The 20,390-nt window shown below is 44.8% G+C and overlaps 1 protein-coding gene and 1 long non-coding RNA gene across 2 annotated transcripts in view; one reads left to right on the forward strand and one right to left on the reverse strand.

Annotated features, from left to right (window-relative positions):
* Nucleotides 1-12,717: 12,717 nt before the first annotated feature.
* Nucleotides 12,718-20,390, reverse strand: part of LOC143996370 (uncharacterized) — a 29,570-nt gene continuing 21,897 nt past the window's right edge. The window contains exon 3 of the long non-coding RNA XR_013277541.1: nt 12,718-15,607. This is a non-coding gene — a long non-coding RNA (uncharacterized LOC143996370). The remainder of the gene's footprint in view (nt 15,608-20,390) is intronic.
* GALNT15 (polypeptide N-acetylgalactosaminyltransferase 15) overlaps nt 18,280-20,390 on the forward strand; it is a 48,212-nt gene continuing 46,101 nt past the window's right edge. Inside the window, exon 1 of the mRNA XM_077491376.1 lies at nt 18,280-19,232. Coding sequence (XP_077347502.1) covers nt 18,760-19,232 — 473 coding nt within the window. The 5' untranslated portion in view covers nt 18,280-18,759. The remainder of the gene's footprint in view (nt 19,233-20,390) is intronic.

Consider the following 20,390-nt stretch of genomic DNA (forward strand, 5'->3'; position numbering starts at 1 on the left):
GGAATTTTTTTTTCAAAACAGATTCTACAAAAGATTATTTGTATCTACCTTTCTGGAGGTGCTGTTTTGTCCCTCCAGGAGAAACTTTGTATTCAACACTTTTGGGAATGTTTAATGCCTAGCCTCTACATCACTATAGCACACAGCAGTAACATAGTGGCCAGCAGGAGAAACCACAGTGCACAGTAGGGACCAGTCATAGAGTTTTCGGTGACCTGTTGATCTTCAGCCATGTGATGGTCCAAGGACTGCCATAAAGGTAAATATGAACAGTCTTTGTTTGTAGCAGGCCTTTATTGGAAACTGCTTTAATTACAAACTGCATGGAGTGTCTAAGCTAAATATTGGTGCCATTATTAGAACAATCCTGCATTTTTGCTACTGTAACAGCCCAGTGTCCAAAGAGCGAAGCCCAGTCTGTCCTGAGAGACCAGACATTTTGGGATATATTTATGAAAGCTAAACAGGAGAACTTGCCCATAATGACCCTTGTATCATTTTCTCAAGTATTAAAATAGACAACTGTTTTTCCTCTTTAGTTTTTTTTATACAGACCACAATTAAATAAATTAGTGTGAGAATGGAAATTAGCAAAACTTTTCCAATTCCCCCAAATTATCCTGCAGATCTCTTCTTTAAAAGACTACCAATTTTTAAAAAGTGACAGAAATTATGTTATATGCCAGAGTGCCTGCAGGTTAAAGTGCTCATACTGTACGTGGATCAGGATCTCGATGAAGAAGACACTTAATTGCTACCGGAAACAGGTTAATTCAATTTAAGATTTGACACCACAAGGATTACATCGAATTTACCCGAACATCCCCGACCACTGCTGGAGATTCCTAATGGAGCCTGCTGGTTTTCTTCATATATTTTGTGAATGCCCACACATTCAATTGTATTGGCAGGAGGTGACTACATTCATCCATACTCTGACCTCTATAACCATCCCGTTGAAAATTTGTTTCTTCCTTCTGGGGATGGTAGACTCACTGGCGTTCGCTAGTAATGTGTTCCGCACATTACTAGGGATATTGTTGTTTTACGCTAGGAAGACCATTTTGTTAAAATGGAAGACTCATATACAGTAGCCCCCACGTTACCCCTTTGGAAGCAGCTGGTCAATTTGGTTATACCACTTTATATGGGCACATAGTACTCCCAAAGCTGTCCTAAGAAGTTTTAAAAGGTGTGGGATGTCTGGATCAACTCATGTTACTGCAGATAACTGAGATGATAGTCGGAGAATTTCATGCTTTGAGTCATTTTTTGGCTTGGCTGGGCAGGTGATCTGCCCCCTCCAATAAATGATACTCCAGGCCTGTAACATCCCGTGTGTATAAGTGATGAAATAATTGCAATGTCTTAATGGCTTTATGTGTGACATTCAGAGCGGAGATGTGACCAAGACTTATTACCTGCTATATAACTCCTTCTCAAAGGTGTGGTACTGAGCATCTAGGTTTTAGTTAAGTAGTCACTTAACATTTGTTGTTTAATGTGCTAACTGTTAAACATGACAGCCAGGGAATGCCCAAAGGCTATGCGTTATCTTTACTTTTATAAGCTCTTGAATAAAGAGAATTTAGAAAAAGTGCTCATACATAAAAGTGGAGGTATTTTGTGTTGGTGTAACTTTTCAATGCATCTTATTTTGCTATGTTAACTGCCATAATAGGCAAAATGAGAGCAGAAAAAATGACAGTCGTTAAGTTGTCTTTTTTTATGAGATTATGGGACAGAAAATGTGTTTGAAATATTATTTAATAATAGCACTTTTATAGGCCTCTTCTGTTTTTATCTCCTAAAATTTTTTTTAATAACACAAAAAATTTGCATATATCAGGTTCTGTTTAGTGGCTAATCAGGTGCATGATTGTTCTGCGCTACCCAGCTCAAGCCTGTCACTGGTATGAGCTGGATGGATAGTCAGTTTAGCTATTGTCAAATGGAGCAATAACTCTAACCTGCTTGTAGGCAGATGCAGTCAGACTCCCTTCAAGGGTGGTACTGTCTGGCGGCCGCCATGCAGGAAGGGCGGAGGACAAGGGGGAACCAGATTCCTCCAAGGCCTCTGTAGATCTTATGAGGGAAGCAGTTGTCCAAGTGGACGCAGCTTCCCTGATTGAACTGGCGGCTATCTTTGATGTGGGCAGTGCTTATAAAAAGCACTGTCCCCTTTGGGTTGGTGCGCATTCCGCATAGTGATAAGGCAGGGACAGATCTCCCGCTGGTTGAGGACAGTCAGATTAGTGCAGGGTCAGGTTCTTGTGGAGGAGGGACATGATAGCGACTGTTGCTTTGATTCGAGCAGAAGCCTTCTTTAAAAGAGCACGGTTGCTGATCTGCTTTCTAGCTGCCTCCCCTGCTGGATGCTGCTGGGTGACTACAGTGTGCACAGCTACTCCTTGTCTGGTTCATGGTAATTGTTCCGGTCTGGTGTGGCCATGTCTTGCTGTTTCTTTCACAATTATTACATTAATATACAGTAGCTTGCTGCATCAATCAGTCTCCGTGTGAGTTCTCTTCTTCCGCGGGCAGTGAGCCCTGGCCACACATTCATGCTTCTGTAGCACACTGCTAAAGCAAAATGTCTTCCTGCAAAAAGTACACTGCTCTGTTTCTCTTATAATCTTGCATCCTTTCAGCAAAGCTAATCCTTATCCTCGCTGGCCAAACCTGAACTCAGAAAGTTACATTTTGCTCTCATATAGGGTACACCTAGAAAAGTTAGTTTGCCTAAATAGCATCCTAAAAGATTTAACTTTTGTCTTGAATTCTTCCTGATAAATAGCAATAAGTTCCAGTGCCTAAGCAGCTTCATAACCATATGATCTGTCTGTGCGAGATCATCTCTGTCACTGTTGTCTTTGCTTGTTAGACCCCATACACACTATTAGGTTTTCTGCAGATTTTTGTCTTTGGATTTACCAAAACCATGTAGTGCAAGGGCCTGTCTGATTGCATACAAATTGAAACTCTTATGCCGCGTACACACGACCGGACTTTCCGGCAGACTAGGTCCGATGGAATCAGTCTGTCGGACAATCGTGTGTGGGCTAATCCGATCGTTTTTCACATAAAAAATCAGACGGACCTAGAAATAAAACACGTTTCAAATCTATCCGACGGACTCAATTCGTATCGGGAAAACCATTCGTATGCTAGTCCAACGGACCAAATACGATGCAAGGGAAGCAAGGGAAGCTATTGGCTACTGGCTATTGAACTTCCTTTTTTAGTCCCGTCTTACGTCATCATGTTCAAAACAAACTGACTTTTGAATGGACTTAGTCCGTTTGTGTGTGGCCAAGTCCGTTCGTTGGGAAAGTCCGTCGAAACGCTGCCGAAAGTCTGTCGGGAAGACCGTCGGACCTAGTCTGCCAGAAAGTCCAGTCGCAGCATTAAGGTTTGACCTCATATTATATGGTTTTGGTAAATGTGAAGAAAAAAATCTGCAGAAAATCTAATAGTGTGTATGAGGTCTTAGTCTCATAGTCTCACAAGATTTGTAATGAGATTCGGTAATGTCATTACAGTGCTGCTCACTGTTCTCCTTGCTGGAGAGAAAGCTCTACCTTCTCAGGATCTCCCTTCTTCTGCATTATTCATTCTGTGTAACTACGCTTACTCCACCTCTCCTGATGCTTCTTTATCAATACCCCACCAGTTGTCAGCATGCCAATCATCAAGGAGCAGCAGTGACATAAGGAAGCAATGCCCTGTCTCTGCTAAGATGGCTGTCTCCGCACAGAGACACAGTGAGGAATGAGGCATGTTAAGTTAATAATGGGAAAAAGATTAGCTGCAGGGAGGCCAACGGCCCTACAGGTGATTTGTACTCTAGTCACCAATATTGCCTGCTTGCCCTTTTTGGGCAAATTTTCCACAGTACAGGTCCTCTTTAACCTCGCTTACTGGAAAAGTTATACATTTTGTCGTTCCATCTGGCGGCTACCCTTCTTTTCATTACTCCATGATAATAATGGTGCTTTCAAAGCTGTTTCAAGATCCTCTATTGTAATTTAAGAGTTTAAAATCCTGGACCCCTATTTGTTCCAAGACTGGGAGCTACTGGATTAGGTTTCAGTTACCAGCCCACCTTCTGCTCAAATATGAGATCATTGCTTGACTATTCTGACATTGTGCTCTGCTGCGTTTTTTTTATTTAGTATGACAGATCTATGTGCAATAATGAAGTGCGAAGTGTAGAGGTCCATGGCAAGCAATCAAATTCAAATATAAGCTTTAGATAATTAAAAGGTAATGTCCGATTGACTATGTGCTATTACACTCTTTGCCTTAGCTTTGCCTTATTAACCACTTCAATACTGGAAACCTTCACCCTCTTCCTGCCTGTAACAAAATGTCCCACACTCCGCTTAAAATGCTTCTGTAGCCAAAGCCTTCCGATGGGCTGTCATCCGCTATCCAGGGGCATGCTTGGGATACATGCCACCGGAGGGCACTGTAGCTCTCATCCAGCAGTATCTCTACCCAGACCAGCCTGCTTAACTCAGCTGTTTGCTCCTTGTGTGTTTTTTCTCCCAAAAACAGAACCCGAAATCCAGACCGTGACCAGTACCTTTCCTGGATAGAGGGGAGAACTTTTCCCTGGTGTCGCTGCTCGCGGGTTAGCGTTTCCTTCCAGAGTTCGCAGCGGACAGAATCATACCATCCCAGCAGGACCGGCTCTAATACTGGTCCCCTGTGCTGTATCTGCATCTCTCGCAACCTCCTTCCGAATTCCTCTTCCATGGTGGCTGGTATCTGTACCTCTCCTCTCCTGCTATCCGGACCTTGGATCAAGGTGGATGTTTGGATGTCCCAGACTACAGGTAGCATCCCACTGGTGCCACAAATGTAATGAAATGTCCCACACTACGCTTGAGTGCTTTCGTCATATACCTCTTCCTCCCAGTCTGAATATAGATATCAGATATTCCAACCGCTGCTAACAACAAACAAGGCAATACTCGTTTGGTTGCTAAACATGAACTGTCTATTAGAACAAGAATACAGTCTTATATACAGTTGAGGTTCCCCACTCCTGCTCATATTACTCTAACAATACAACTGTAACCAGAAACATAGCCACGAGTCACCTAGTCACCCAGACTAGGTGACTAGGTGACTCAGGCCGCGTACACACGGGCGGACTGTTCGCCCAACCTTGTCCGCTGAACAGTGTTTGGGCGGACAGTCCGCTCGTGTGTGGGCTTTCAGCGGACAGTTTCAGCGGACAGTTGGACGGACAAAGTCTTTCGGAAATTCCGAAAAACTGTCCGCTGAAACTGTGTTTGAGCGAACAGTCCGCCCGTGTGTGGGCCTGTCCGCTGTACTTTCGAAATGAGCGCACTGTTCCCGCTCGGAAAGTCCGCCCATTTCGAGCGCGTGTACAGGTAGGCGGGGCCCGCGAAGGAGACGTCGCGGGCTCCGCCGCCTGGAATGGGCTTAAAGGGGAACCCCAACGCCGAAAAAAATCGGCGTGGGGGTTCCCCCAAAGTCCACACCAGACCCTTGTCCGAGCACGCTACCCGGCCGGCCAGGAAAGGGGGGCGAGCGAGCGCGCCCCCCCTCCTGAGCCGTACCAGGCCGCGTGCCCTCAACATGGGGGGGTGCCTTGGGGAAGGGGGGGCCGCGCGGCCCCCCCACCCCAAAGCACCTTGTCCCCATGTTGATGAGGACAAGGGCCTCTTCCCGACAACCCTGGCCGTTGGTTGTCGGGGTCTGCGGGCGGGGGGCTTATCGGAATCCGGGAGCCCCCTTTAAGAAGGGGGCCCCCGGATACCGGCCCCCCACCCTATGTGAATGAGTATGGGGTACAATGTACCCCTACCCATTCACCTGTGAAATAAAGTACAAAAAAAAACAACACAGGGAAAAAATATTTTATTGCACAGCTCCGGGGGGTCTTCCGTCTTCGGGGGTCTTCTCGCCGGACTCCTCCGCTATGTGTGTGTAGCTCTTTTACTAGCGGAGGAGTCCGGCTTTCTTCCTCCCCGCCGCCGGCCTCTTCTCCCGACTTCGGGGGTCTTGTCCCCCTCTTCGGTTCTTCTGCCGGGCCACCGCGCCTGGTCCGGTGGCCCGGTCTTCTGTCGCCGTCTTCCGTTCTTCTGTCGCCGCCTTCGGTTCTTCTGCCGGGCCACCGCGCCTTCTTGTAGCTCTTTTACAGGCGGTGGCCCGGTCTTCTGTCGCCGCTGTCGTCGTCGCCGCCGCCGCCGCCGCCTTCCGTTCTTGTTCTTCTTCTTGTTCTTCTTCTTCTTCTCCTGGAGATGTTGACTCGACGAGCTCTCCGGCCGGAATGCCAGGGACACGCTCCGCTGCCACTTATATAGTGACAATGGGGCGGTGTCACATGGTATATGTCACATGGGTTGGTCACATGGGTTGATGTCACATGGGGACTATGACATTGTAAGGGGGCGGGGTCACCATGTGACCAACCCATGTGACATATACCATGTGACACCGCCCCATTGTCACTATATAAGTGACCGCACAGCGCGGCTCTGGCATTCCGGCCGGAGAGCTCGTCGAGTCAACATCTCCAGGAGAAGAAGAAGAAGAACAAGAAGAAGAACAAGAATGGAAGGCGGCGGCGACGACGACAGCGGCGACAGAAGACCGGGCCACCGCCTGTAAAAGAGCTACAAGAAGGCGCGGTGGCCCGGCAGAAGAACCGAAGGCGGCAACGGAAGACGGCGACAGAAGACCGGGCCACCGGACCAGGCGCGGTGGCCCGGCAGAAGAACCGAAGAGGGGGACAAGACCCCCGAAGTCGGGAGAAGAGGCCGGCGGCGGGGAGGAAGAAAGCCGGACTCCTCCGCTAGTAAAAGAGCTACACACACATAGCGGAGGAGTCCGGCGAGAAGACCCCCGAAGACGGAAGACCCCCCGGAGCTGTGCAATAAAATATTTTTTCCCTGTGTTGTGTTTTTTTTTGTACTTTATTTCACAGGTGAATGGGTAGGGGTACATTGTACCCCATACTCATTCACATAGGGTGGGGGGCCGGTATCCGGGGGCCCCCTTCTTAAAGGGGGCTCCCGGATTCCGATAAGCCCCACGCCCGCAGTCCCCGACAACCAACGGCCAGGGTTGTCGGGAAGAGGCCCTTGTCCTCATCAACATGGGGACAAGGTGCTTTGGGGTGGGGGGGCCGCGCGGCCCCCCCTTCCCCAAGGCACCCCCCCATGTTGAGGGCACGCGGCCTGGTACGGCTCAGGAGGGGGGGCGCGCTCGCTCGCCCCCCTTTCCTGGCCGGCCGGGTAGCGTGCTCGTACAAGGGTCTGGTGTGGACTTTGGGGGAACCCCCACGCCGATTTTTTTCGGCGTTGGGGTTCCCCTTTAAGCCCATTCCAGGCGGCGGAGCCCGCGAAGTATCCTTCGCGGGCCCCGCCTACCTGTACACGCGCTCGAAATGGGCGGATTTGCCTCCTCCTTACGTGGGCGAGTCCGTTCATTTCAAAAGTTGAGCGAACTGTTTGCCCAACCTTGTTCGTCAAACAGTCCGCTCGTGTGTGGGCAAGTCCGCTCATGCAAATTTTGAGCGGACTGTTTGCCGAAACTGTTTGACGAACAAGGTTGGGCAAACAGTCCGAGCGTGTGTACGCGGCCTCAGAGATATGACCTTTTAGGGTAAACTTGCCATCTCCTCATTCACAACTTACAATACACATAAGTATAAACACATCCCCAATAGTTTGCTAGGAGACAAAGGTGTGTTAATGAGCACAATAAACTATTGGGTGAAAGACCCAGGCTTTCCAAATCTCGTTAATCAGCATTCCTTTCACATACATCTGTCCAATGAGTACTAAGCTGGCAGAGACCATCATGACCTCCTTAATAATGTTCTTTTGCATTACATAACAGAATATCTTCTTAAATGCTTGTAGATCCCTCAAATGCCAGGGCCCATAGTCGGTATGCCAGAGGCTAGCATTCAGTCCCCTCCAAAAGCTTCTGGCTCGGGTGAGTCTGTCACACTGCCCAGGCCAATTTTCAGGTTTCAGCGCTGTCACACTTTGAATGGCAATTGCGCGGTCATGCAACACTGTACCTATATGACATTTTTATAATTTTTTTTCACACAAATAGAGCTTTCTTTTGGTGGTATTTATTCACCAATAGTTTTTATATTTTTTGCTAAATAAACCAAAAAGGACAAAAAAAATTGAAAAACAAACACATTCTTGTTACTGTTATAACATTTTGCAACTAAATACGGTAATCTTTCTTTAAAAGTGTAATCCAGATTGTATTCTGCTACATTTCTCTGATGAAAATAACCAAAATCAGTGTATATTATTTAGTTTGTAGGAAAGTAATAGAGTCCACAAACTATGTTATATAGTTTATGTATATATCTGAAGATTAGTCCTGATGTACTGAATCTCATTTCTTTCTCATGACAGAAAATGCCATGACAGTAAAGATATCCCCCAAATTACCCGTTTTCACATACTGTGACCAGAGCAATACAGTGTTACCATAGTAACACTGTACTACTCTAGAGAGGTGATCAGGTATTTTCTTTTCTTTACACACTCTGATTTCTTATAACAGTGAATATCATTGCTATAGTCAGCCATTTTTTTTCTGAATGAAATACATTAATTTAATGTGTACTATTGTGTTTAACTATGATTGGCCACAGCTAATCACATGGTACAGATGGGCATTAATGATAGCCATCCATTGTGCACAATTGTCATGTGATCTGATGTGGTTGGTCACATCGATCACATGGTACCATCGGTGGGCTCTACACTGTTCTGTTACATAGTTACATAGTTAGTAAGGTTGAATAAAGACACCAGTCCATCCAGTTCAACCTGAGTGAGTGTCTACAATTGTCCCTAACCCTGTACATTGCACACTCACATCGGTCCCTACCCTCTAGGAGCCAACAATCCAAGGTCCCCATTCCTATACTAGGGCCAATTTTGCACAGAAATCAATTAACCTACCTGCATGTCTTTGGGTTGTGGGAGGAAACCCACACAGGCACAGGGAGAACATGCAAACTCCAGGCAGGTAGTGTTGTGGTTGGAATTTGAACCAGCGACCCTTTTTACTGCTAGGTGAGAGTGCTAACCACTACACCACTGTGCTGCCCTTCTGTCTTCTGCTACAAAGCCAAGAGACAATAACCATGGAGCGGGAGCAGATAAAAGCAAAAGCTTAGGAACATGGAGGGGAGTTGAAGAGAGACTTTGCTGGTGTAAGGAGTGTGTATGTTGAGAGTCACGTGTGCCTGGACCGAAGCTGAGCATCAAAGTGGAAGAATACTTCTGGTTGCAGAAGGGTGAGAGCCGCCATCAGCATAGCCTCAAAAGAAAAGTGGGGACCCTCATTGTTGAAAGCTCATCACTATACTGATCGTTACAATAGGACTGGGTGAGAGGGTCTCTAACCCACTTATCAACGTTTCCAATTACAAACAGTTGCTGCCATTCAGGTTTCAGACACTCTTCAGCATAGGTCTCTACTAGTGATTTTTGTGCCAGTACCTCTTACTGCTGCAGACTGCCATCATTCTACTGTTATCACAGTCACTGCTTGCAGGATACAATTTAAAATCAGCGCTCAGTGGAACTCAACATAAATACAATCAATTAATTAAAAATATCACATTTAATCAAAAGAGAAGCACAGAGGTAAAGTCATTAACCACTTCAGGACCGCCGTATTGCCAATGTACGTCAGCACAATGGCACAGGCAGGCACAATCACGTAGATGTACGTGATTGCCTTCCAGCGGGTGGGGGGTCCGATCGGACCCCCTCCCGTTGGATACGACGGTCCGGTTCGCTCCAGGAGCGCTCCGTGATGAGGGGATGGCCGTTGGTTTTCGGCCACCCCCTCTGGATCGCTCCTGGCCAATGAGAAGCTTCCTCCCACTGTGTATTGTTTACACAGGAAGGAGGAAGTGATGTCATTCTCCTCGGGGCGGTCTTTTTGACCGGACTACGAGGAGAAGACTAATAGTAAGTGTGCACCAACACTACACTGACATGTAGGTACACACAGGCACACAAACCCCCCCCCCGATCCCCCCCCCGATCCCCCCCCCGATCGCCCCCCGATCCACCCCCGCCCCCCCTCCCCCCCCCAGTCACAGTGTCACTGATTGCATTGATCATTTCTTTACTGATCAATGCATTCAGTGTCAGTTGTGACAGTAAAAACTGTCAGGACAGTTAGTGTTAGGTCCAGGGTAGCCCCCTATCACCCCCCAATAAAGATTTAACCCCCTGATTGCCCCTAGAGTTAACCCTTTCACCCCCTTTTGCCAGTGTCACTAAGCGATCATTTTTCTGATCGCTGCATGTGTCGCTAGGTAGCTAGTTGTTTTTTTAGGTTCACCGCCAGGTTTTTATATCGCTAGGTACCCCGATATACTACCCAATAATGTTTTTAACCCCCTGATTGCCGCTAGTTAACCCTTTCACCCCCTTTTGCCAGTGTCACTAAGCGATCATTTTTCTGATCGCTGCATGTGTCGCTAGGTAGCTAGTTATTTTTTTAGGTTCGCCGCCAGGTTTTTATAGCGCTAGGTACCCCGATATACTACCCAATAATGGTTTTAACCCCCTGATTGCCGCTAGTTAACCCTTTCACCCCCTTTTGCCAGTGTCACTAAGCGATCATTTTTCTGATCGCTGCATCAGTGTCGCTAGTGTCGCTAGGTAGCTAGTTATTTTTTTAGGTTCACCGCCAGGTTTTTATAGCGCTAGGTACCCCGATATACTACCCAATAATGGTTTTAACCCCCTGATTGCCGCTAGTTAACCCTTTACCCCCTTTTGCCAGTGTCACTAAGCGATCATTTTTCTGATCGCTGCATGTGTCGCTAGGTAGCTAGTTATTTTTTTAGGTTCACCGCCAGGTTTTTATAGCGCTAGGTACCCCGATATACTACCCAATAATGGTTTCAACCCCCTGATTGCCGCTAGTTAACCCTTTCACCCCCTTTTGCCAGTGTCACTAAGCGATCATTTTTCTGATCGCTGCATCAGTGTCGCTAGTGTCGCTAGGTAGCTAGTTATTTTTTTAGGTTCACCGCCAGGTTTTTATAGCGCTAGGTACCCCGATATACTACCCAATAATGGTTTTAACCCCCTGATTGCTGCTAGTTAACCCTTTCACCCCCTTTCACCAGCGATCACAGTATAAGTGTCACTGGTGACGCTGGTTAGCCAGTTAATTATTTAGGTTCCCCGTCAGGTTTTTATATAGCGCCAGGGACCCCCATATACTACCTAATAAAAATTTGAACCCCCTGATTGCCCCTAGTTAACCCTTTCACCACTGATCACCGTATAAGTGTTACGGGTGACTCTGGTTAGTTTGTTTTTTATAGCATCAGGGCACCCACCATTTATTACCCAATAAAGGTTTAACCCCCTGATCACCCGGCGGGTGATATCAATTAGGTTTTAGGGTCAGGGTCTGCGTCGCCCCAGGCAGCGCTAGGTTAGTGCCAGTACCGCTAACACCCACACGCAAAGCATACACCTCCCGTAGTGCTATAGAATCTGAACAGATCAATATCTGATCTGATCAGATCTATACTAGCGTCCCCAGCAGTTTAGGGTTCCAAAAAAACGCATTGTTAGCGGGATCAGCCCAGATACCTGCTAGCACCTGCGTTTTGCCCCTCTGCCCAGCCCACCCAAGTGCAGTATCGATCGATCACTGTCACTTACAAAACACTAAACACATAACTGCAGCGATCGCAGAGTCAGGCCTGATCCCTGCCATCGCTAACAGGTTTTTTGGTAGCATTTTATATTTAAATCCGGAAGGCAGTGCTTGGTTTTCGGGGTCCCGTACGTGGCTAGGCTCCCAAAAAGTCCCCCATATGTGGTATCCCCGTACTCGGGAGAAGCAGCAGAATTCATTTTGGGGTGTAATTTGACTTCTGCCCATAGCATGTGTGAGCAATATATCATTTAGTGACAACTTTGTGCAAAAAAAAAAAAAAGTTTGTAATCTTCCCGCAACTTTTGGCAAAATATAAAATATTCCATGGACTCAACATGCCTCTCAGTAAATAGCTTGGGGTGTCTACTTTCCAAAATGGGGTCATTTGGGGGGGTTTTGTGCTATTTTGGCATTTTATGGCCTTCGAAACTGTGATAGGTAGTGAGGAGTTAAATCAAAAATTTGCACCCTTAGAAATCCTGAAGGTGGTGATTGGTTTTCGGGGTGCCGTGCGCGACTAGACTCCCAAAAAGTCCCACACATGTGGTATCCCCGTACTCAGGAGAAGCAGCAGAATGTATTTTGGGGTGTCATTTTACATATGCCCATAGCATGTGTGAGCAATATATCATTTAGTGACAACTTTGTGCAAAAAAAAAAAGTTTGTAATATTCCCGCAACTTGTGGCAAAATATAAAATATTCCATGGACTCAACATGCCTCTCAGTAAATAGCTTGGGGTGTCTACTTTCCAAAATGGGGTCATTTTGGGGGGTTTTGTGCTATTTTGGCATTTTATGGCCTTCGAAACTGTGATAGGTAGTGAGGAGTTAAATCAAAAATTTGCACCCTTAGAAATCCTGAAGGTGGTGATTGGTTTTCGGGGTGCCGTGCGCGACTAGACATGTGGTATCCCCATACTCGGGAGAAGTAGCGGAATATATTTTGGGGTGCAATTCCACATATAACTATGGCATGTGTGAGCAATATATCATTTAGTGACAACTTTTTGTAAAAAAATTTTTTTTTTTTTGTCATTATTCAATCCCTTAGGACAAAAAAAATAAATATTCAATGGGCTCAACATACCCATCAGCAATTTCCTTGGGGTGTCTACTTTCCAAAATGGGGTCATTTGGGGGGGATTTGTACTGCCCTGCCATTTTAGCACCTCAAGAAATGAGATCGGCAGTCATAAATTAAAAGCTGTGTAAATTCCAGAAAATGTACTCTAGTTTGTAGACGCTATAACTTTTGCGCAAACCAAAAAATATACGCTTATTGACATTTTTTTTACTAAAGACATGTGGCTGAATAAATTTTGCCCTCAATGTATGACTAAAATTTAGTTTATTCGATTTTTCTTATAACAAAAAGAAGAAAATATCTTTTTTTTTCAAAATTTTCGCTCTTTTTCCATTTATATCGCAAAAAAAAAAAATCGCAGAGGCAATCAAATACCATCAAAAGAAAGCTCTATTTGTGGGAAGAAAAGGACGCAAATTTCGTTTGGGTGCAATATTGCATGACCGCGCAATTACCAGTTAAAGCAGCGCAGTGCGAAATTGGAAAAAGACCTCTGGTCCTTAAGGTGTTTATTGGTCCGGGGCTGAAGTGGTTAATATCCAGCACAACAGTGAGGGATGTACTTATTGCACAGTCAAGTAAAAATCCAAAAGTAGGAATAAAGCAAAAGTAATAGTACACTGAGCCGCCTTCCTTCAGGAAACAAGGGGTTAACTCTTGGCTATAGATCTATTAACAGGTAGCCAAAGCATAGAGGACTCATAGTTCCATGTTGCAGTAACTTGGCAATTCTCTTATCGCAGGCTGCTGTCCACTTAAAAAACATGTGCGCTATTTTAATCTCAAGTTGAGATGATCAGGGATCAGACAGCGCTGCTCCAAGACAGTCACCCGAGTACCTCTATTTATGATGAGCGACATCCTATATTGTATGTCTGGGAGACATCGGGTTGGCGTCCCAGCCGGGAACGACCGGAAAAGGACAACCACTATCGTTCAGAAAATGGAGCTCCCGTTCGGAAGGAAAGGATGGTCAGTGAAGCTCAGTAAGGACAACCACTACCGTTCGGAAAATGGAGCTCCCGTTCGGAAGGAAAGAGCAGTCAGTGAAGCTCAGTAAGTTGCCGTGACGACCATGACTGACATGTTTCACGCACCTGTGCTTTGTTAAAGTCCAGGGACTTTGACAAAGCGCAGGTGCGCAAAACATGTCAGGTTGTCTCCAATAAAGCTGGCCATACACCGTGCAATTTTCTTATTCAATTTCCTTTGGGTTTGCCTTCAGCTGTGTGGTACAAGGGCCTGTCTGATTGCCCACACATTGAAGGTGTTTGGATTTGGCCTCATATTGTGTGGTTTTGGTAGATCTGGGGGAGATCCATAGAGGAGAATTGTATGGTGTATGGCCAGCATAACACCAAAAAAAAGCGCTGGAGTTTTGTGTTGTTTACTGCTTGCAGGATACTGAAATGAGTTAACCCCTTTATTCCCTGCAAGGCAGAACCCTGTAGTGCATCCATCTATGCTCAAGTGATCTATCTAAGTCTTGTTTAAAAAAATAAAATAAAAAATAACAAACATGTTATAATTACCTGCTCTATGCAGTTGGTTTTGCACAGAGCTGCCTGGACCCTCCTCCTCTAGGGTGCCTCTTTGCTGCTCCTGGCCTCTCCCTCCAGTCGAGTGCCCCCACAGCAAGCAGCTTGCTATGAGGGCACCCGAGCTGAGCTGCAGCTCCGTGTGTCCATTCAGACACAAGCTGGACCGCCTCCTCTCTCCCCTGATTGACTAACTGGCTTTGACAACCGAAGGAGCCAATATCGCCACTGCTGTTTCTTAGACAATCAGGAGGGAGAGTCTCGGATAGCCGAGGGATTTCTAGACTGTTTGTGCTCAGGGACTATCTTTCTTTGAATTACTAGTGTGCAGGAGATTTGACACATTTCTAAGTGCTTAAACCTAGACTCTCTGGACTGAGGGCCTACAAGTGAGTTAGCCCTAATTCCTTGTTCATTTTACACATCTCACTTGGGGAGTAATCTCTCAGACAGAGGGCTATTGTTTATATCTTCAATCCTGCAGGACAGGTAGTCACGCTTTAAAGGGTGTTTGACCGGTCTGTATTGCTCTTGTGCTGATTCACCTTGTTTACTGTTTAACCGTTTTGCTAACTGTTGAAGTGTCCGCCATTCTTTTTATTGCAATTAATAAAACTTGGTCATTTATTTTACACTGTGTGAATGTATTCTTCTTGTGTGGCTGCTGTGAGTTCCTTTGGCCAAGGTAATTTGGTGGTGTCAGTTGAAGTGGGGCTTCATATCGGGCCAAGAAAGGAACAGAGGATCCAAACATACAAGCGGCTCCTTCAAGGGTGGAGCTACATAAGTCTGTATCTTTTTATCATATTTAAAAATAAAACTGTCATGAGAAATACAGAAGTCCTATAAGTTGTGAGGTAGGGCCTCAATGGATCATGCTTGTTTTTTCATAACATCCCACATATGCTCGATTGGACTGAGATCTAGAGAATTTGGAAGCCAAGTCAACACCTCAAACTCATTGTGATGGTCCTCAAAACATTTTGTAACAATTTTTACAGTGTGGAAGGGTGCATTATTCTGCCAAAAGAGGCCACTGCCACCAGGGAATTCCAATTTCCATGAAGGTGTGTACTTGGGTAGCAACAATGCTTAGGTAGGTGGTACGTGTAAAGTAAAATCCATATAAATGGCAGGACCCAAGGTTTCCTAACAGAACATTGCTCAAAGCATCACACTGCTTCCACCAGCTTGCTTCTTCCCATATTGCATCCTGATGTCATCTCTTCTCCAGGTAAGCGACACATACACACCTGGCTATCCACCTGATGTAAAAGAAAACATGATTATTCAGATGAGGCAACCTTCTTTCCTTGCTCCGTGGTCCAGTTCTGTTGCTCCTGCACCTGCACCTATGTGGCCCTATACATAACAAACTGCTATGGCAATTTTTTCTTCTTTCAACTTCAGGGGCAACATATTTACTTACTGCCTAGTACTATATATCCCATCCACTTATAGATGTCTTTTATATATTCACTTAACCTATCAGTGGTCATAAAATTATGGCTTATAAGTGCATATGTAGATCAGGATCATGACGGCACCTGAGCGCATTCAACATAAATTTTAGTGTTTTTCCCCACCCAGAAAGCCCAGGTGCTGCTTACAGCCTCCCATTGACATGAATAGAAAATTAGAAATAGATTTTGCAATTTTTGCATATATCTGTACATTTGTTTTTATGATAGCACTTCCGTATACCCAGGCTACAGCTGCTCACAGCCATTCATGTCTATGTGAGAATTTATAAGGCACCTCAGCTTTCCAGGAGTGGGGGAACCCAAATTTACATTGAACAAGCTCAAGCATCCATATGCAAGAGATTTCATAGAAAATGGGAAGTCCTTATCTATATACCTAAACTGGAGAGGTTTACCTGTTCTATTTGCCCTGGTGACCATTGTCATTTAAGAGTTGTCAGTGGAACACCTCCTGTTGTGTATCCAGGACAGGAAGTGAAGAGTAACTAGCAAATCAATTGGTCCCTACAGCACAGATAAAGAAACATTCTCATCAACTAAACTGAAGTGGACAGATCCTCCAGTTACCCAAAAAGGAATGCACTTAAATAAATATTTAAGTGAGCACCCTAGTGCTACCTGAAATATATTTATTTAAGAAAGTGGAGCACCACCAATGGTGGTTCTCTCACCAATGGTAATGAATAAAGGCAGTCCCTATACTAATTGCTTCTAAACCAAATGTGCAAATAATAAAGTGTAAAACGTGTAAAAAATCTCAAAAACGTAATGCATCTTAAACAAAGTGATAAATGCTAAAAATACAGACCTCAGTTTATAGGAAAATAAACAAATATAGTTCCAAATTCATATATATATATATATGAATTTGGAACGATATATATATATATATATATATATATATATATATATATATATATATAAAAAATCTGTGTGCCAAAGTGCTATTCAATTGCGGTGCACCAATTACGGTACACTTAAAGCGGAGTTCCACCCAAAAGTGGAACTTCCACTCATTTGTCTACTCTTCTCCTCCGGTGCCACAATTGGCACCTTTCAGGAGGGAGGGGGGACAGGATACCTGTCTTTGACAGGTATCCTGTTCCCACTTCCAGGAGCCCGAGCCGCGGACCGTGAAATCACAACGGGGCTCCCTCCTCCTCTCCCTGTGGCCGGGCCAGTAGGAGAGAGGAGCAGGGCCTTGCACATGCGCAATAGGGTTCCCGGCGTGAAGCCGTAAGGCTATACTGCCGGGTACCCTTAACCGCAATGGCGGCGGCAGCATCGCTGGACTCCACGACAGGTAAGTGTCCTATTGTTAAAAGCCAGCAGCTGCAGTATGTGTAACAAAAAGAAAAGGGAAACTCATCGCTTAAAATAAATTACAATATGCACTCAAATTAACAGATGACCTTTATATATTGGCACAACAATAATGGCCCAATCTCAGGAGCTGGCTTCTAAACTTCCTGGTTAGAACTGTTGTTCTAACCAGGAAGTTTGATCACTGCTGAGTAGAACATGCTTCAAAGCATTTCGTCAGGATTGACATAATTTCGTCAGGATTGACATCATCAGGAGGCGGCTCACCAATCTCACCAATAGGACAGATACTAAAAAAAATGGTAATATTTGAAAAATTTGCACGTAAAAGGTTTTTCAAAAAACAATTTTTTGACAAAATACCGTGTGCTAATTTACTGGCACTATTTTTTGTTTTTTTGCCAAACTACTTTTCAGAGAAAACCTAACATACTATATATCATTTCTTCCTTAATAGTGACTACTGTTGTTGCCTATTATATACACCTTTTAACAGCAAATATTTTAAAGCCCAAGTCTGTGAATTTGTTAAAATCTACCCTTGCAGTGGGGCCCCCTTACACCAAAGGTTAAATGCTCTATGGGACAAAGGCAACATTACTTTCAGCTGTGGGGCTGTCCTCTACTCCCCGAAGTGGGCGGTCTTTCGGTGTCACTGCGTACAATGCAGGGCTAATAACGCTGCATTGTACGTGAAGGAGGCAGATGTGTGGTCGAAATCTCCTTGGAAAAGAGACTTCACAAGGCCATTTGCACAGCTTGAGGAGGGACACTGCTGGGGTGAGGAAAAAGGTAAGTATTATACCTTGTTCATGCACCCCTAGGCCTATTGAACAGTTACTCTTGCAGTGAGGTCGGGGGACCGCCTCAAGGGTATTTTTGTCTATACACTCTAAATGCATATAAATACTTTCCAAGCCTACACTTTATAAATTCAAACTCCTAAATAGAATATAAGTATATTTTAGGTTGCAGAGCTGGCCCTTGCACCTTGGGGGCCCTGCTGGTTGAGCTAGAGCGTGAAATGGTCTTTTTCATAGGAATACATAGTGGGCATTAGGACCAGGGTGCATTGTGCAGAAGTATCTGGCAGTGCTGAACTTGTGTGTGAAGGCGAGGCAGTGTGGCTGCCTATTTACAGTACATCTGTTCATCAGATCTCAGTGCAGTATCACAACAGTGCAGAGATCACACATCTGTGCTTGTTTCCCTACGATCAACTGGGATGAAATGATAACACTGCACCAGCACAAGGCAATGAAAATCCAGTCTATAAAATGACATCTAGAGGGGAGGAAATATTTTATTACAACCATGTGGCATTTCATTGAATACTTTTTATCCTGAAGAAATCCAAGGGATTACGGTGACCTGTTTGTTTATCCTATATATTTCCTTACATTGACTGGAAGGAATTTATCTGCAGAGGGCTGGTTGGTTTAGAGGAGAGGAAAAAAAAGAAAAGAAAATATTCACAGTAGGAGCATGCAAGCGGAATGCAAAGAGGAAATACGGACCTGTATGGGAAAATACATGTGAGGGAAACTGATCTGGAATGAAGATAATTGCAAATACCATGACGGTGTGTGTCTTACTGTGCAACCAAAAACATGTTGTTGAGGAAGAGGTGCAGATCCCTGCTGTGCCAGCTGCAAGTCCTGGTGCTACTTCTGGCATTGGTTCTACTGCTGGTGATGGTGGCTATTCTGGACCCAGAGGTACAGAGTGAAAACAGCTCTGGTTATATTTACCAGCACCATGGCACTGGGCAAAGATGGGCAGGTAGCTACTTATTGGAGCAGTCTGAAGATGCCAATCAGTATAAAGTAGAACTTCTTTCGCCGCTGTCTTCTCTAAGGGATGAGGAGCTTATTGCCATTGGGATTCCTGGGCACAGTAAAAGCCTTGAGAAGATCAGGAGAAACATCTATAAGATTGTGAAGCACTCCAAGAGGAAGGATGAAGTTAATATCGTAACACAGAGTGGGCAGACTGAGAATGGAAGGAACAGACATGAGTATAATGAAGATGGAAACCAGAAAATTCCTTTACATAGGACAGTACCCGAGGGTCGCCATCCATTGTGAGTATTGAAAATGATGATCTGGGAATAATGCTACACAAAAAACAGAATGCCTTTGGAATGCTGATCATAGACATGCTGGTTTCAGCACTGTAGACATGGCAGCCTTGATGTAATACTGAGCCTTGTAGTTCCATTAAAGTAGGAATAGAATATCTCATCTGGGTTTGCCATATCACACAAAATGTTTCAGTACCTGCAGTAAAGAGTAGCAGCAAAGCATATGATCCTGGAAGTACAAGTGTTCTATACTCAACAGTTATCCAGGACATGCAAGCCTGTTAAGTAAAATGCTGCACATTGAAAGGAAAGTAGGTACAGGTTCTTCTCAATAGGAGGACTGTTAGTACTGGGTACTTTTCTACTGCGATTAATGGAAATCTCCTCTGAGAGAATTAGTGGGCTGCCATTGTTGACCTCCTGTAAATACTTGTTCCCTAACTGTCATATTGATCCAGTAAAATTGTTTCTGAGTCTTCTGAGTCACTGACCTGGAATATGCAGCTCAGGAGTGACTTCACTCTGACTTCATCTGCTGAATAGCTATACTAGTTCAGGGACTTAGAAAGTATTGAAGCTGAAGACAGTCAAGCAACTAGCAATTGCAGCAACTGTCAACAATACCAGTCCACATATTTCTTTAAATACAGGTTTCCTTTAAAGGGAATCTAAACCCAAAACAAAAATGTGACATATTGCAACTTGTCACTCCTTGCATGTTGTGGCTGCATTTGTTTCAGTCGTACATTTTTTCCCTTTAAAACCTGACAATTCTTTTATCTGTATCTTTTGAGAAGCAGCAATGTTACCATAGGACAGGACTACAGAACAACTCTCCCTCTTCTCCTTAACATGAAAAGGGCAGGTTTCTGTAGTCCACATAACCAAACTGGGAAGACTGATAAATTTTTTCAGTGCACAGGAAGTTATGAGAACCCTGGATTTTTGACAGGATCAACAGGTATTTTTCTGTATTTCCCAAAATCTACTTAAAAGAGAAGTTGGAAGGGAAGATTTTTTTTTTAAATAATACTTACCTAGGTGGATGCAGTATTGGTCCAATGCTGCATCTGTCCCTCGCCAACTGTAAGGCTGAGAACCAAGCAATCAAAGACCACTCATCGCTCAGTTCTCAGAGCTCCGTGAGTAGAGAACTGG

This window comes from Lithobates pipiens, unplaced genomic scaffold (assembly GCF_037356315.1).
Source record: "Lithobates pipiens isolate NorthernLeopardFrog02 unplaced genomic scaffold, aLitPip1_a1.2 Scaffold_19, whole genome shotgun sequence".
Taxonomy (NCBI): Eukaryota; Metazoa; Chordata; class Amphibia; order Anura; family Ranidae; genus Lithobates; species Lithobates pipiens.